General features: G+C 42.5%; 1 protein-coding gene across 4 annotated transcripts in view; it reads left to right on the forward strand.

Annotated features, from left to right (window-relative positions):
• The first annotated feature begins 1,091 nt into the window (after nucleotides 1-1,091).
• Nucleotides 1,092-18,094, forward strand: part of Gcfc2 (GC-rich sequence DNA-binding factor 2) — a 36,925-nt gene continuing 19,922 nt past the window's right edge. For all 4 annotated transcript variants that reach the window (XM_021164992.2, XM_029478482.1, XM_029478483.1 and 1 more), the window contains exons 1-6: nucleotides 1,092-1,338; nucleotides 3,152-3,280; nucleotides 8,011-8,235; nucleotides 10,157-10,254; nucleotides 13,319-13,434; nucleotides 16,812-16,998. In XM_021164992.2, the coding sequence (XP_021020651.1) occupies nucleotides 1,113-1,338; nucleotides 3,152-3,280; nucleotides 8,011-8,235; nucleotides 10,157-10,254; nucleotides 13,319-13,434; nucleotides 16,812-16,998 (981 nt within the window). In that variant the 5' untranslated portion in view covers nucleotides 1,092-1,112. The remainder of the gene's footprint in view (nucleotides 1,339-3,151; nucleotides 3,281-8,010; nucleotides 8,236-10,156; nucleotides 10,255-13,318; nucleotides 13,435-16,811; nucleotides 16,999-18,094) is intronic.

The raw sequence follows: 18,094 nt of genomic DNA on the forward strand, positions 1-18,094 counted from the left end.
CATGGTAGGATTGGCAAGGCCAATGGCTTGGTCAGCCGTGGCCGAGCATTGTCAATCAGTAACTCCACACCTTGGCCAACCAGGAAGCTGAGAGCTCTGGCCAGAGGGAGATGTATCCATCACCTGCAAGGCCTGCCTCTGGAGAGCCATTTTTGCTAACTAACCCATAGTCCCAAAGGTTCTACAACTGTCCCACAGTGCCACAACCTGGGGACCAGGTTTTCAATGCCGCGAGCATTGCCACGAGTTGAATGTTTCTGATTCTAGTCCCAACAACAGTATTTGGTAGCTGTATGCACTCAACTTTATGTAGTCATATGAAATGTTTTGATGGTAACTGAGGTCTTCTTGAAAACCAACCAACAAATAAGCAAACAATAAAGGAATAGTACGCTGGAGTCGGGGTGAGGTGTGCTGCAGCTGTTAAAGCCTGGAGCCCAAAGGTTGCAGGCATGGAACCTGATGCTTATGGAAGCAACTGCAAACTCTCATCACAGCTCTGAGAGACCAAGGTTTCACTCTCTCTAGATTGCCTGGGACCCAACGTAGTTCTTACCCCAAAGGGAATACAATTTTGGAGCCAAATATGCGCCCATGGCCTATAAACAGATTTCTGCCTTTGCGAATTCCATGGTCAATGTGGGAAGTGTTAGACAGTTTGAAAGAAGAAAGGAGAAAGAGAGAGAGAGAGAGAGAGAGAGAGAGAGAGAGAGAGAGAGAGAGAGAGAATGGAGTTATAAGCCAAAGCATTTTAAATACATTTGTGGAAACCTTAAGTGGACAGAATGCAGTGGAGAAATCTCAGCCACAGGCCTCAGGTCATTTATGCTTTTATCATTTATGCTTAATTTCATTGTTTATCTCTCCACTTCTGTCTGTTCTGGGTGAGATGTGCAGGTAATCTCCCGGGCTCCGAACATAAACTGCGAGAATGTTTGGCCAGTTATTATCTGTCCCACTAAAAAGGCAGCTCGGCCAATTCAGACCATTGGGTACCGAACCCTGCAGCACCAGGCGGAGCTCTCACAAACACGCATGCGCATCTCGAGACGCGCGACTGCGCAGGCGCCGGACACCTAGCCTTAAGGAGACGCGCCAATCCTACTTGGAACATGGCTCTCAGGCCTCAGAGGACTTTCAGGCGGCGCCAGGTCGAGTCCAGCGATAGCGATAGCGACGGCGCGAAGGAGCAAAGTGCGGAGGAGCCGGCGTCTGCCGGCGGCCGAACAGAGGGAGCGGAGCGGCCGCGCGGGGCCCGCAGCGCCCGAGGCCGAGGTCGGGTCTGGGCGAGTTCCCGCCGCAGCCCGGGAGCTGCTCCCCGCGGGGACGGCGGAGCAGGTGACCGAGGGGTGGAAAGGGCTCCGTTGCTCAGGTCCAGCGGCCTCTATGGTCGTCTGCACCCGCATTGCGCAATGCCGGGGTTGCCGGAAGCCTCCCGTAGATCTTGGTGGCACTTCGCAGTTTGCATCCTCAGGTGACCCGCACCGACTAGAGCATACAGCCATTGGTGTGCACACATTGAACCCAAATCCTCAGAGAGGTCTTGAACGACTCCACGTGCTGTTAGCTGTTAAATGTGGATGAAAGTCGTGTGAGCCTTAGGGAACTTGTCCAACAGTTTTCTAAGAACACCAGATAGTGACTAAAAGAATAAGGACAGGGTTTGGAACGTTGTCATTTTTAAAATCAGTCATCTGCAGCAGCAACAACAAAAAGTAGATTAAAGATAATGTAAAACGAGGTGCTGTGACTGAGATTGGTGACACTAAGGACGGTTCCATTCATGTGATCAAATACCATGTCATTTGAGGGCTGGAGAGGCCAGTCAGCAGTTAAGAGCACTGGTAACTCTTAGAGGACCCGAGTTCAGTGTCTAGCACCAACTTGGTGGTTCAACCGTCTGTAACTCCAGGACATTGGAACTCCTCCCCTAACCCTGTCAGGCACCAGACACACACACAGTGTAGGAAGATCACTATGTTGTACAATAGATACACTAAATTTATTCTTGTAAAATTTTGTAACCTTTGCCAACATACATATTCCCACATTGGCTCATATTAACCACTATTCTACTCTATGTCTGTGATTTCCTTCAAATTGTTTGGATTCTACATATTAATGAGAGCTTAGCATATCTGTCTTTCTGTGCCCAGCGTCTAGCACTTAAAATAATGACTTCAAGGCTTGGGATCTTAGTGATTTCTTAGTCACTGTCAGGGGCCCGGTTCATCTAAAGTTTGATTGATCTTTTTTGTATTTGTAACAAAGTATGCCAGTCATCTGTTTACCTTGAGTTAAGTAAGTACCTTCTCTTCCCTCCTAGATCAGTGGTTCTCAAATTTCTTTTGCCTTTGAACTCTCTTAAAAATAGAGGTCCCAAATAGCCCAGGTTTCCATAGATTATTTTTCTTTTGTTACCACTATCCTTAAAATAGTGGTACTCGGCTCAAAGTTTTAAAAAATTAATAATTTGTATTGCTTCATCAACAAACGTGAATGAAAATGGCTTTTTCCCCCTTTCTTGGTGTGTGCTGATGTCACTGCCTTTGTGCTGAGGCGAGCGCTTTTACCCACCACACTTGTTCCTTACTACAATGTCAACCCAGAGAAAAGAACAAGTAACGTGTGTCTGTTACAGTCAAAGTGGTTTTGAATGCACACACCTCCTCACGAGACCCTGGGGGCTGTCAAGGATAACAGGAGACCTTGCTTTGAGAATTGCTGCCTTGGTTGGAGGCAGAGGTTGTCCCTCACAGCAGTAGCTAAGACGTGAGCGATGGCTTTGTTTTTTTCCATATTTTATTATGTGTTTTAGAGATGTATTTTTATTATTGTGTATGTGTGTGTCCATGTGTGAGTACAGTGACCACAAAGACCAGATGTGTCAGATCCCCAGGAGCTGGAGTTTCAGGAGTTTCAGGTAGCTGTGAATTGCCTGACACAGGTGCTGGGAACCAGACTTCTGCAAGGACAGTATGTGTTCTTGACCTCTGATTCGCCTCTCAGACTCTCCTTTAAATGTTTATTTGCACCAATCTTTTTGAGCTTCATGTAGTCTGGAATTAAGAGGAAATCTTATGAATATGTTTATTTTGGTTATTGATTCAAATATTTTGACTCTTTCTTGCTTCCATCGGTATCCTCTTAGAATGCAGAACAGCTGAGCTCTCAACGGATGAAGAGGAAGGAACACATACCTTGACAGAAAGTAAGGGTGATCAGAGTCTGTCCTCTGATAGCTCTTGCTCTCTGGAAGAAAAAGACGTTTCACCCATAGGTTGGTAATTTTTATAATTTTATATAACTAACTTAACTAGCTTCCATCCTTTTTTGCCACAAGGTCTCACTTTGTACCCCAGGCTGGTCTGGATTTCATTCTGTAGCCTCAACTGGCCTCAGACTCACCATCTGCCTCCTGAGCCTGAGATGGACGACATGGCCAGCTCTCACATCAGCACATTATACACCAGTAATTTCTATTGATAAAGCAGTAAAAAGTATGCAACAAATAGTTATGTCATTATTTATTACATGATATAACTGAGATCAGACAGCTTAGAAGTAGCCCAGACAAGGCTCAAATCAGGGAGTCTGCTCCACAGTGTGTTCTGAGCTCCTGTGCTTGCTGGGTAGTTCCCCCTCCTACCTAGAAGCTGCTAAGAATTTATCCCGAGATTGTTGCTGATGTCACATGTAGCATGTCTAAAACCTGAAGGAGGACAATATAACATGTAGGAAACTCATAATGACTCGAAGTGGCTTTTTTAAAGAAAGATTGCTTAGTTCAGTTGTTAGCTAAGTGCATAACCACCTCTGGACCAAATCTAGCCCAATGCTCATTAAAACCCTTTCAGATATTAGTTACTTAAGTCTGCTTTGGCATTACGCTGGCAAAGTGGAGAAGTTGTCCTGGGCCTTACCCTATGGTCCATGAAATCAGAAATGTTCCTCCAGCCTTTTAAATGTAGTCAGGTGTTCATAACGTGTTTCCTTCTGTAGAGACTCTTTTTATTTTTCAGGCTAGTGACATGCAAGAGCCCTTTGAGAAAAGTAGTTCAGTCCCCAGCACCCATGTCGGCCTGCTCATAACCACTCATAAAACTCCAGCTCCAGGGAGTCTGGTGCTTCCGGCCTTCTCAGGCACCAGCCCTCACATGCACAAATGCACATTCATAATTAAAAATAGTAAATTAAATCTTTTTTAAAATTGAGCTTCGTAATAAGCAAATATAGTCTGGGGTGAATTCTGGGTGCGGCACTGTCCAGTAGAATTTTTGTTATGGTAGAAAAATGTCTGTATCTTCACCATGAGTACAGTAGCCACTGGCCCCAAGAAGCTGTTGAGCTGAGTCTTTAACTACGTTGATATGGTCCGATATGACTAGTGGCTGCTGTACTCAGCACTGCTTCTGAGGATGGAGTGTGAGGGACTGGTTCTGAAGCGCAGGTTGCACTGCTCTCCTGAGGAGAAGCCAGTCTGGAACAATGTGTGGCATAATTTCTAATAATCACAGAGAGTAGAGTTGGCATGTGGGTGGTAAATTCCCTTCAGAGCACAGGACAGTTCCACGGTAAAGAATTGTCATTCCTCCAAATACACCATCTAGATAGCAGATGTGCTATTTAAAGAAGATGGCAGGGCACATGGCTGTCACTCAAGCACAAAGCCGTGTGTGTATGAAGAATGTATTTGTTATATGTTTGGCTGTGAGAATTAACCAGTGATAGGCTGTCTGCCTTGAGATGTTTCCCCATGGCAGAGGTTCTTCTTACAAAAGAGATCACAGTTGGTCTCAGCTTATTAGATGATTGCTTGTCTGGTAAGGTGATACATATGCTAATGTCATTTATCAGAAAAAGCATGGGGGTGTCTGTATCCGCTCAGCCCATGTCTGTCTGACATCTGCTGTGTGGGAACTGTAGAGACGTGAGGGGACAGGATGGGAAACATAGTCTTCCCTTCCCTGAACTTTCACATGTAACTTGGGAGAGGATTACTTCCTGTGACACCAAGCATCTCCCCCATGAGCCCCATGCTTGTGACTTAGTGTCTGAACCCACCAAGTCCTGCATGTGAGTCAGTTCCACCTCATGTGTTGTTTTCCAGTCCACTTGTGTATTGGCGACTAATGCCGCCTCATAACCCCACTGCCACATACAGTCCCCTTAGAGGCTCTGCCCACAAACCCTGCTCAGCTACAATACCACACTGAGAAGGTGTTTCTAGCGTGTCCCTAGGGTTTCAGTTTTTAAGTCTTGGATCCTGTGATGGGTTTGGAACTTTAATTTACTTTAGACAAGAATAACTGCACTTATTATCAGAGACATGTTGGCTTCTCTTCCCTTACTCCACAATAGAATCATGACTCCAGATTAGGGAAGGTTCGGAGCTCTGCCTGGTCCCTACGTAAACTTCATCAGCAACATTTTTCTTTTCCAGTATTCACTTAGGAAAAGAATTCAGCAAATGATTTGATTGATGCTTTGTTCATTCTGTTTTATCGTCGTTTCTGAGATGTGGTCTTGTGTAGTACTGACCAGCCTGAGAATCATTATGATGCCCAGACTGGCCTTGAACTCCCAGCAGTCTTCTTTCCTCAGCTATTTAATGCTAGGATTGCAGGCATGTGGCCCATTGCCACACATATTTTATCATGATCTGTTAAATCCTGTAAGAGAATATAGACCATCCTTTTTCCCACCGATAATAATCTTTAAATACTGGTCCAGCTGGATGTGGTGACACCTGTATGTAATTCCAGAAAATCACAAGTTCTAGGCCAACTTGATCTACATGAGACCCTGCCTCAAAAGAGAAACAAATAATTGGGCTAGTGAGATGGTTTCTTGAGGGCAAAGTGCTTGGCAGCACTAAGCCTAAGGACCTGAGTTTGATCCCTGGGACCCAGTGGTAGAAGGAAAGAACTGATTCCTACAAGCTGTCCTGATATCTACATTTGTACCACAGTGCTTGCTTTGCCCCTGCTTTTAGTTGAATAAACAAACAAGTGTAACTAGACTTTTTGAAAGAACAAACTAAGTAAATACTGTCTACTTAGAAGGAAATGAATTTTTTTAAAAGACTTAATTTTTATTCATGTGTATGTATGGGTACATGTGGCAGGTGCCCACAGAGTCCAGAAGAGAGTGTCAGATACTATGGACTAGAGTTACATACAGGTGGTGGTTAGCTGCCCACGTGAGTGCTGGGAACCAAGCTGGTTCTTGGGGGAAATTGTCAACCTCTCTTAACTGCCAAGCCAGCTCTTCTCCTCCTTGCATGCATGCATATATATATATATATATATATATATATATATATATGATAATAATATGAAAAATATATATTTATTCATTCTCCCCACTTCTCTCTCTCCCTCTTCTTTCCCCTCTGTCTCTCTCCTCTCTGTGTGTGCACGAGTATGCATAAATATATATGTGTAGATCAGAAGACATCTTACTTTCCCCCATGGGGTCCCAGGCGTCAAACTGAAGTCACCAAGCTTGGCAGCAAGTGCCTTTTCCTACTATGCCATTTCTCTGGCCCCATGATTGATTTTCTTGTTGTCGGTGAATGTTTTTGGTTTCTAACAATTGTCATGTATTGTTTCATGAGTGACCACACGTTTTATTTTCTTTAGGACTGAGGTCACTGAGTCTTGTATAAAGACCGAGACTTCTAAAATCTCTTACTTTTTCTCCTGTGTTTTAAACATTAGAGCCTTTGCACATCTCATGTTTTCTATTTGCCTAGTCATATCTTGTATTTATTTCTCAAAATGGGGCTCAGAATTTCGGTATAGCTGAGCTGGTAGACTGAATGCCTAGCAGGCTCAGGATAGAGAAGTAGCTGAGCTGTAGACTGAATGCCTAGCAGGTGTGAGACCCTGGCTCTGGATTCTCAGCAGCACACAAACTAGTCATGTGGTCCATGCCTGTGAGCCCAGCATTTGGAAATGGCAAGAAAGGAGGAGGATCAGAAGTTCCAAGTCATTCGTGCCTGCATAGCTGCTGCCTGGAATTCATGGCACCTAGCATCTCTAATGTTTCAGATGCTTGGAAGGGTAGGGATCTCTCTTGCCATCTTATTTACACTGATATCTTCTAAAAACATTTTTTATAAAATATAAAGTTAATTCCATTCATGAAGAAACCTCAGTTACTAAATTATAAGAATTCATGTCAGTGAATATATACTATACAAATAAAAACAAACAAATAAAGCTGTATTAGAGTTTAGTATTTAGAGGGAGGAGAGATGCAGCTGATGCCCTCTTCTGGCTTCTATTGGCACCAGGTGTACACATGTACATTGACATACATGTAGGCAAAACATCTATATATATATATATATATATATATACACACATATACATATATATATATATAATAAATCTTTGTATAAATATATATATAAAGTAACTCTTTAAAAGCAAAATAAAAATGTCTAAAAATAAAAGTTGTAGTTTCATTTACCTGGTGAAAAATATTATTTTCTTTACATTTAACTTCTCTCATTCCTTTCATGTGAGTCACACTACAAATCGAGATCTGACGTAGGTGTGTGCTGTTGCTCTGATGGGTGCGTGCTGTCATCATCTGTCTCTCACTTCTCTGTGTGGAAGAGCCGTAATGAGGAGGTGCTCTGGTGTGGCCTCTACATCAGGCTGCTGAGTTTACCCTTCTTACTACAGTCTCACTGACTGCTCAGCTCTCATGTTCCTGTCCTGACACAGCGTTCTGAAGTTAGAGCAAAAGGCAATTCGGAATGGTGTCAGCCTATTTCCCGATAGTACTAGGTTAGGTTCATTTCCCTAATGTGCTTTTTATATCTGTTCTATTAATTTTCTTCCTTGGCCAGACTTTGAGCCGTCCATCTCCCCAGTCACGCAAGTCTACGTAAATGGTGATGTTTAGGAGCACGGTGCCTTGTGTGGCCTTGGATACGAGCAGCGTGCCCTCCCTCTGCAGCAGTGTGGTGTTCACTGTCCTCTTCATTTGTTTCAGTTAAGATCCCCGATGCAGCTTTTATTCAGGCAGCCCGCAGAAAACGGGAGTTGGCCAGGACCCCAGGGGACTATATTTCATTGGATGTAAACCACTCCTGCACCACTTCTGACTGTAAGAGAAGCAATGAAGAGGACCCAGAGAGCGATCCTGATGACCACGAAAAGAGAATACTGTTTACCCCAAAGCCTCAAACACTCCGACAAAGAATGGCTGAAGAAACATGTACGTGTTTAACTGATTTACCGGTATCTAAAGAGCATGTCGTTTTTACTATAGTAGTGGACTTGCTCTTTGCTCATTCATCACCCTGCTATCTGTTATGTCTCAAAACCTGATATCGGAGCTGCATGCAGCTCAGCTGGCAGAGCCTTGCCTAGCGTGATGGCTCATTCCTGTTATCCGAGCACACAGTGAGAGCACGCGCGCGTGTGTGAGCACACACACACACACACACAGTAGCACCAAGCTGAATCCCCAATGCACATGTTTGGAAAGAGTGTTGGTATTGATTGTTGTTATTAATTTGGTCCACAGTGTCTTGGCTTTTAGATACGATTCTATCTTACCTATTACCTCAGCGTATGTGTTGTGGTGTTTACCAATGCTGAATCCTGCCCCTGATTTTTGACAGGTAAAAGAATTGTACAGACTTTTTTCTTTTTTTGAAATGTTAGAAATTATCATGGCCACCTTTTAATTTTTTTTTTTTTTGTTAACGTGAAAGGTTCTATAGAAATTTTAGGTATCATATGCTAAGATCTTCACTACTATAATGAAACTTTCATCTTGACAGGAATGCTTTAGTTGCAAAGGACTGTTCAGATTTCTCTCTCTCTCTTTTTTATAAGATTTATTTATTTTTATATGAGTACACTGTAGCTGTCTTCAGACACACCAGAAGAAGGCATCAGATCTCATTACAGATGGTTGTGAGCCACCATGTGGTTGCTGGGAATTGAACTCAGGACCTTTGGAAAAGCAGTCAGTGCTCTTAACCGCTGAGCCCTCTCTCCAGCCCCAGATCTCTCATTTGTAACATTTATACTTCATAGTTTTCTGCAAAGTAAATCTGGTTCCTTGTACCCAGAAGTTTTTGCCTGTGTTTGAGACATCATCTCATGTATTTAGGTTAGTCTCAGACTTACCATGTAGCTAAAGATGACCTTGAATTTCTGATCCTCTAATTCCCTACTTCCCAAGTACCAGGAGTATATAGGTGTGTGCTTGAGACTTACCCAGTCCTGGGAATTGAATTTAGGGCTTCATGCATGCTACTCAAGCACTCTGCCAACTGTGCTACATCCTAGGCTTCAGAAACCATTTTTAAATGTTCATTGCTCAGGTATGAATTAAGTATATTTTTCCTTTAAAAAAAATCACATGTATTTATTTTTATTTTTAATTGCACTTTTACTTATTTTGTGTGTGAGCTCACACATTATCTGTAAATGTGAGTGTTTGAGTAGACATGTTTAGTCAATGTGCACATGTGGAGGTCCAGAGGACTAATTGCAGTAGTGGATTTTCTTCCATCATGAGTTATGAGTCCTAGGGTTGGAACTCAGGTCAGTAAGCCTGGTGCCAGATGCCTTTAACCATTGAGCTACCTTGCTAGCCCTGTTTACCTATTTTGTGTTGTGTGTGTGTGTGTGTATGTGTGTGTATGGACACACACATCCCACAATGTAAGCATGGAGGTCAGAGGACAACTTTTGGGAGTTGGATTTCTCCTCCTACCATGTGGGTCCTTCACGGTTGAACTCAGGTTGCCAGGCTCGGTGGCAAATTTCTTGCTGAGCCATCTCGGGTCCTCTTTAATCATTAAAAAAAAAAGCAAATCTTTTATTCTCCCCAGCCTCTTCCATATGGGAAGCGGGCGGCTGAAAGGCAGTGCTGGCTCTGGAGTCCAGTGTGTCCACTTGAGTTCTCACTGCAAAACAGTGCTCTGACCGGTTACTTAGTTCCGAGTTTGGTCTCATTTTTAAAACGAAGGTAATAGTGGCTCTCCCTCCCTGGATTATTATGAAGAGGATACAGCAATGTGAAATGCTACTAAGCCTGCGTAAAATAATTCCCCAGATCTGAGCACTGCCATCAGACTGGGAAAATACTGGGTTAATATGTTAACTTCTGGTTTTAATAGCAATCAGAAGTGAGGAATCCAGTGAAGAGAGTTGGGAAGATGAAAACCAAGACATCTGGGAGCAGCAGCAGATGAGGAAAGCAGTCAGGATCCCGGCGGTAAGCATTCTAGCTGTGAGCATCCTGAGGGCACTGGGACAAATTACCCCAGGCCCAGTGACTTCAGTTTTACTCTGAAGTTTTTGTTAGTGTGGTGGCGACACCCATGCCACAGTGCATGTGTGGAGGTCAGAGGACAACTTTGTAGAGTTGCTTTTGTCTTCTCAGTGACATAAATTCTGCAGATCAGACTCAGATCTCCAGGCACACATGTGCATATATGTGCCTATACATACATGTAAATACAGAATAATTTCCCTCTTAAGTGACCACACTGCTTAATAATAAGAAGTGTGCTTCTATTGATGCTGCATGACTTCTCCAACATGGGACTCAGGTTGCACACTGAAGTCTAGTTTCTTTATTGGTCTTCATGTAGTATCTTTTCCCATAACATCTTATCTGCCTAAAAGCCAGCTCCACAAATATGCATTCATCATAGGTTGCAGTTGTAGAGACTGGGGAGACAGCTCAGTGGTTAAGGGTACTTGCTGTTCTTCTTGAGGACCTGGGTTAAAGTCCCAGCACCCACATGGTGGTTTACAAATACCTTAAGCTTAGTCCTAGGGATGCAATGCCCTCTTCTGGCCTTTGTGGGCACCACATGCTCTTGGTGTGCAGACATACAGGTAAAACAACGTTATACATTAAATAAATAAAAAGGTTAAAAGCAAAGGCTGCAGCTGTGAATTACTCAGAACTTAAAGTCCAGCAGATATTGGAGATGGCTGGTTTTTCCTGGGCAATACATGAGGCTTTGCTACGTGCTTTTGAGTGTACTATAACATCTTCATGCACGTTGAGCATGAACTCAGATTCCCTTGCATGACCTATCTTCCTTTCTGTCAGTGTGGCACAAACAGAGCCACCTTGGAAGACGGAATGTCAGCGGGGAACTGCACTCATCAAATTGGACTCTTGACAAGTCTGTAGTCATTTTCTTGATTGCTGATTGATATGAGAGAGAGAGCCCCTCCCTGTGGACAGTGCCACCACTGGGCAGGTGGTCCTGGGTTACATAGGGAAGCAGGTTGAGTAAGCCATAGTGAACAAGCAAAAAAACAACACTTCTTCCATGGTCTCTGCTCTTGTTTAGAGGTTCGAGCCTTGAGTTTCCTTGTTTCCTTGATGATGGACTGTTGTTTGCCTTTGGTCAGTGTTTTACCGCAGCTGAGAAGCAGATGAGGGCACCCTGTTTCTACCTGGTACAAATCATTCCAGTGGCTGCCTAACGCTCTTGAGAGTTGGCAAATCATAATTCACGTGACCATCCGTCCTCTTGATGAATAGTTTAGGTACTGTTATTTTCCTGCTTGCAAATAAGACTGAATATTCAGATATTTTCCTCCTCCTTTTCTTCACATGTCAATTTAGGACTGTTCCCTAGGAATAATTGCTAAGATAGCATCCCTAACCGAGGGAAGCAAACCTTTCTTAGGTCTTTGTTGCGTAAATTCTACAGCTCTTCAAAGGAAACACCTCTCTGTTTCGTGATGGCTGTTCGGAAATGTCTCGCTACAGTCTTGCCATCTTGCAGTGCAGGTTTAATGGATGAAACCGAAACCTCTTACTTATTCCATTTGCATCATTACCCAGTGTGTGATGACCTGTTGGAGGTCTGTCACTGTCTGATTCCTGTGGCTGCTCTAAAAGCTCACCACTGATTTGGTAGTAGTTTACTCTAACAAAACAAACAAACAAAACAGCCCAGAATCAAAATATGAGCTGATCTGCACTTCTTCCAGAATCTCTAGAAGAGAATTCACGCCTTGACTCTTGCGGGTTCTGTTGGTATTCTTCAGCATGTGCTTGTATTTCTCACTGCATCACTCTGCCTCTCATGAGGACCCAAGCTACTATGGGCCCTTTGTGCATAATCAGATCCAGTCCTACTACCCAAAGCCTTCTCAGATGTATCTGCTGCCATGTAAGACAACCCTGACGTAAATGGAAGTGTTAAGGGGTTTCCACTAGCATATAGCAGCCAGTTACAGGGATGTGCAGTCTGCTTGAGTAACAGATGAGGAAAATCCCTGCAGTGAGCTTCTGTGCCACAAGTCTCAGTGTAGCCCCAATGACATAGGAACACGTTAGGCAGTCAGTGTTGTAAGAAAGTGGGCACGTGGGGAGAGGAGGAGAAAAGTCCTCCCAGAAGTGATCCGCCAGTGCACTATTAAAAGATATCCATGACTTAGGGAGTGGGAACCTGAAGGAATGTCAGGACTGTGTTGGGATTTGCGGTTAGATTGGACCTGGAAGAGGCTTGGAGACAACTGAGGTGAGCCACAATGCCTGATGGGAAATAGAAGCAGTGGCCGAGTCTCTGGTCCGTGTCTTCATGTTACTTGTCTGAAACAGTGGACTTTGAGAAGCTGCTTTGCACTGCAGGTGTGGTAGTGGAGACTGATGGGAAGGGCTGTAGGATGTTCTTTTAGGAGTGTGTTCTCTGCAGGTTCCCAGCCCTAGACAGCCATGGAGTTACTCATTCACAGTTCCTCAAGAACTCTGTGCCTTTCCACAGTGCATCAGAATATCAGCAAAAGCAGCCTTGAACCTTCAGGAACTAACTGTCATGGAAATCGGAAGTTTATAACTCATCATGCCCATATGAATTTAATAGTCTCAAGGCTAGTGCTGTAGCTCAGCGGTAGTGCCACCTTCCTGGCATACATGAGGCCATAGGTTCGGTCCTCAGTACTGCCAAGCTGGGGGTGGAGTGGGTGGAAGTTGCAGTTTTGGGTTTTGTTTGATTTTGGTTTTGGTTTCTGTTTCTCTGGGACAGGGTCTCTGTGTGCAGCCCTGGCTGCCCTGGGACTCGTCTATAGATGAGACAGGCATCACACACACAGAGACCGTCCTGCCTCTGCTGTCTGAGTGCTGGAAGATAAGGCACTTGCCACAATGCCTGGCTGGAAAAATAGGCATGAATATATTCTAAAACTGTTGGGAGATTTTTAAAAATGTTTTATTGTGGTTGTGATATTGCAAAGCATTGGGACTTTACTAAGTTTTCTTTGTATGGTAAATGAAGTGTTTTTTAAAAATAATTTTTCACATTTTTTAGGGACAAAATACAGACCTTTCCCACAGCAGTAAGTCTCAAACCCTGAAGAAGTTTGATACTTCCATTTCATTTCCACCGGTAAATTTGGAAATTATAAAGAAACAGTTAAATAATAGGTGAGTAATGCTTATTTTGTAATTTATATTTATCTGAGTGATTAATAGTAAAAAAAAAATTATGTTCTTTAAGTTATTAAACATTTAGGAAAAAATAAATCTATTATTTTATCATACAAACAGCAGATTTTCATTTTCTTTTTCTTGTTGGTCTAAATGACAAATACTCTTTACATGATTAAAACTAGTAATTCCATTTTTTTTAAATATGACTATAGGCATTTTTCTACACTGCTGGATTTTTGTCTTTAAAGACATGGTCTTAGTTTGTGCCCCAGCTGGTCTTGAATTCCTGTCCTCTGAGTTCCTAAGTTATAGGAACCTCTGCTTCACCCATGTCTCATCAGGATTACCTTCTACAGTATTACCTAGACAGATTTCACGTTTGTTCCTATAGTTAGTTCATTGTAATTATTTCTTTGCTCTAAGTCTCATCTCTGTGTCGCTATAGTAGTGAACATGGTGCTTTGTTGTTGCTTCTGGTTTTTGAGGTAGGGTCTTTTTCTATATAACTCTGTAGCTGTGGCTGGCTTTGAATTCATGCTCCTCCTACCTTGGCCTTCCTACTATCACAGGCATGTATGTGACTGTACTATTGGCTTTTTGTGTGTATGCATGTGGGTTTTGTTTGGTTTTTCTGTTTTAGAGTTTTATTTGTTTCTTTTGTTTTCGAGACAGGGTTTCTCTGTGTAGCCTTGGCAATCTTAGAACTCACTCTGCAGACCAGTAAGGCTTCAAACTCAAATCCGCCTGCCTCTGCTTCCCAAATGCTGGCATTAAAGGTGTGCGCCCCCGCACCCAGCTTTTTGTTTGTGTGTTTGGCTTTTGTTTTAATACATTAATAGGAGAAATTCACCATGACCAAGAGTTTACTTATATGATTGGTATGGTGTCTTCTGAAAGCACAATCCTTTTTTTAATATTTGGGCATTGATAAGTACTCAAGGAAACAGTAATTACCTAGTGGCCGCCCATTTTCTATAATTAAGGCCTGTCCTGTCAGGAACTGTTTTAAGTATTTTATTATATAATGTACAGAGCATCTATTGCCTGCCGGTCCCTGTGTTTATCAAAGAGTAGGTGTGATGGTCAGGGTTTGATAGCCTATATGACAGTTTATTACCAGGAGTGCATTCAGTTATGCTGCCTTTTAAAGAACATCTTCATTTTTTTTCCCAAGGTGTATGTGCGCACATGCATAGCACATGTATGGAGTCAGAGTACAACTTTGTGGAGTTGGTTTTCTCCTTCCATCTCTCTGTGGGGTCTGGAGATTGAACCAATGGCATCAGGCTTGTGCACTATCCCTGAGCCATCTCACTAGCTCAAGATGTGTTTTGTGTACATTTGAGAATAGGTTCAAATTTTTCTATATCATAAGTCCGCTTTAAAGTAATTCAAGTCCTTAATCATACTACAGAATGTGTCACCGTAGTTGTTTCATTAAATGGAGATATTGTTATAGAAAATTCACTTTATATTTTGAGATAAATATTTGAAATCTTCAGGTGTACCAGCACTTAGTGTCTGTATTCTGTGGGGTTGGCTGACTCCAGCCCACGCTGTGTTTGTAAATGAAGTTTTATTGGAACACAGTTTAGTGCTTCCTGTTGGTGATGTAGCACAGAGATGAGTAGCTCCAAGAGCAATTATGTAGCTCTAAAAGCTCAGGCTGTTTACTTTCTGACCTGCTACAGAATAAGGCTTAGACCTCCTGAGTGAGTGTTCTCAAATAGCGATGCTGAGTGGAATTACCTCAACAGATCCAACATTGTTCCTGAAGTACATTCATTATCATTTACTGGTGTTTTAATTGGCTTTCCTTAAAAACAAAACAGAATTAAAGCTGTCACATCTAGAATTGTTTATGAAGCAGAACCCATGTGGTGTTTCCTGAAGGACGGTGTCTGAGAGAACTGCCTTTAGAGTGAGAATTACAACGACAGTGGGTCATGTAGCGTAACGTTGGAGATCATCTGGTCTAAGTAACTGCTACTTTTAGCTTTATCCTATTTTCAGCTTGGATCTTTGGTTTTTGTTTTTTACTAAGCAAGTATAAAATGGTACCAAAAAGGATGTTGGCTTTCCGAAGGAAACAGTTTGCCACCAGTTTTTTATATTTTCTTCTGTGCCCTGTGCATGCCTGCCTTTTCACTGCTCTAGCTAATAACGCCCACGCTTGGAAGCTCCTGGTGCCGAGACAAGGCCTCTCACTGGCCCGGGACTTTCCAAGCAGGTTGCTGGGATTACAGGTGTGCCTCCATGCCAACCTTCCTGGGTGGCATCGGAGTTCTCACTCAGGTCCTCCTGCTTGCAAGGCTGGCACTTTCCTGACTGAGCCTTCTTCCCAGCTTAGCTTGCACTTTTATCTCCATAAAGTAAGGGAAGGTTTTTAGACATGTAGTGTGTCTCCACTAAACTTAGAAACAAGATATACTGCTTAAAGGCTAAATAATTTCTTTTCAGGACCAGGTTAGCAGGATTAGTTGAATTAAGTTTTTAGTTCAGATTAAAGTCCATATACTTTTAATTTATTTCATTGTTTATTGATTTGTTAATCCTAAGGCATCCATAGAGTTCAAATGCTAATAGGATATAGATTCTGATTCTGTGAAAGAAATATGTTTCATGTGTTTCTGTTGGCTTGTGTCTGTGATAGGTAACATAGTTTTAAAAGATAAACAGTCATTGAATTGATGTGTGTGCTATTCTTCAGAGCTGGATCAAGTCTGCTGTCTTCACTTTAGCAGAGCCGTGTAGGGCTCATGCAACAGGAAAGGCAATGGTTCCCACTGGGAAATAATCACTCAAGGTCACAAACCAGATAAGTTATAGCGAACGTGCTTAGATGGTGCTAATGTCAGGTCGTTCCGTTTTCCAAGCACGACAACAGATCTGTATGTGCTCCTTTCTTTCATATGAAACCTTGGGTATTCCTGGAACTCCCTTCATTTACAAGCTCTGGTCAATCTTAGCCTAAAGCCAAGTCATCCTCTTGATGCTTAGTGAATTCAAGGTCAACCTTAGCCTAAAAGCCAAGTCATCCTCTTGATGCTTAGTGAATTCAAGGCCGGGTTGGGGTAAAGAGACCCAGTTTCAAGAAAAACAAAATAAAATAAATAAACCCTAGGGCCACCTTCTGTTGCTGAGTCTCTTTAGGTGGTTTGTTTGTTTGTTTGTTTGTTTGTTTGTTTGTTTTGCTTTGTTATCTTTTCCTCCTGAGAACAGTAATTGTGGTCTCTCTAGCTTCACAAGTCTAATAAATCAAGGTTTCTACAGTAATCACTATCTCTGTGTTTGAAATCATCTTTATTAGAGTACTGCTTAAAAGGAAAAGAATGAAAAATGAAGCTTTTATTTTTTTAAATTTTATTTAGATTAACATTACTACAGGAGTCTCATCGCTCACACCAGAGAGAATATGAAAAATATGAACAAGACATCAAGAGTTCAAAGACGGCTATCCAGAATCTCGAGAGTGCATCAGACCATGCTCAAAACTACAGATTCTACAGGGGCATGAAAAGTTATGTGGAAAATATAATTGATTGTCTAAATGAAAAGGTGTGTATAAAATATGCATGAATAGAGACTCCCCCGCCCCCTTTAGTCAGTTAGTAAAGAAGAGACAGGCTCAGTGGGTAAGGTGTTGTGTAATTATGAGTTCCTGAGTTTTGATTCCAAGAAGCAAGTAAAAGAGGCAGTAGTGATGTGGGTTTTCAACAGGTTCTTACTGTGCAACCCAGGGTGACTCCTAACTCCCCTGCCTCAGCCTCTGCCTCCTGGGATTATAGTTATGTGCTACCGCACACACTTACCATGGCATTGCTCATTCTCCTGCTGCTAGACATGGGCCAGCGTAGTCTCCAGAGTGAAGGGTGGCTTATTACTTTGCTAGATTAGTAAAAATGGATTTTGTAAAATACTGATTTTGATGACAGAAAAAAATCTTTGTATGATTTAGCTGCATGTAATTTTGCCTGTGAAGAAGGCCACAGTCTGAAGCTTAGGCTGTCTTAGAGCTTGCAGTGTAGCCGAGGTTGGCCTTATACTTGTGGATTCTCATGTCTCAGCCTCCTGGGTGCTGGGATTTCTGCGGTGTGAGTCACAATGCCCTGTGTAGATCTTTTTCTTCTAAATTCTCTGGAGTCCTTTGCTCTTTCACACCTCGGTTCATAGTGGCAATTTTTTTTCTCTTAGTTTTTAGTGAATTTAAACAAATCTTTAAGGTTTAAAACATTTTTTATTTAATTGTATGAGTGTTTTTGCTAGCATGTACATTTGTGCAGCACATGCATTCAGTTTCTGGAGTCCAGAAAAGAACATCAGATCCCCTGGAACTGGAGTTACAGATGTTTGTAAGCTGCCATATGGATGCTGGGAACTGAAATGTGATCCCCTGGAAGAGCAGCCGGTGCTCTTAACCACTGAGCCATCTCTTTTCCAGTCCCTGGCTTAGAGTGTTTAATGCTTATTCAGTATGATCTAAAATTTACACTTTTATTTGTGATGGTTTTTTAATAGTTGTATGTTTAAAATGTTTACATCATCAGATTTTTAAATCTTTCATTTACTTTGTGTTCTGCGCACACTCAGTGCTGACTTGGGATCCTCTGTGTTCTGTGCACACTCAGTGCTGACTTGAGATCCTCTGTTCTGT

The sequence above is a fragment of the Mus caroli genome, chromosome 6 (assembly GCF_900094665.2).
Source record: "Mus caroli chromosome 6, CAROLI_EIJ_v1.1, whole genome shotgun sequence".
In the NCBI taxonomy this organism is placed as follows: domain Eukaryota; kingdom Metazoa; phylum Chordata; class Mammalia; order Rodentia; family Muridae; genus Mus; species Mus caroli.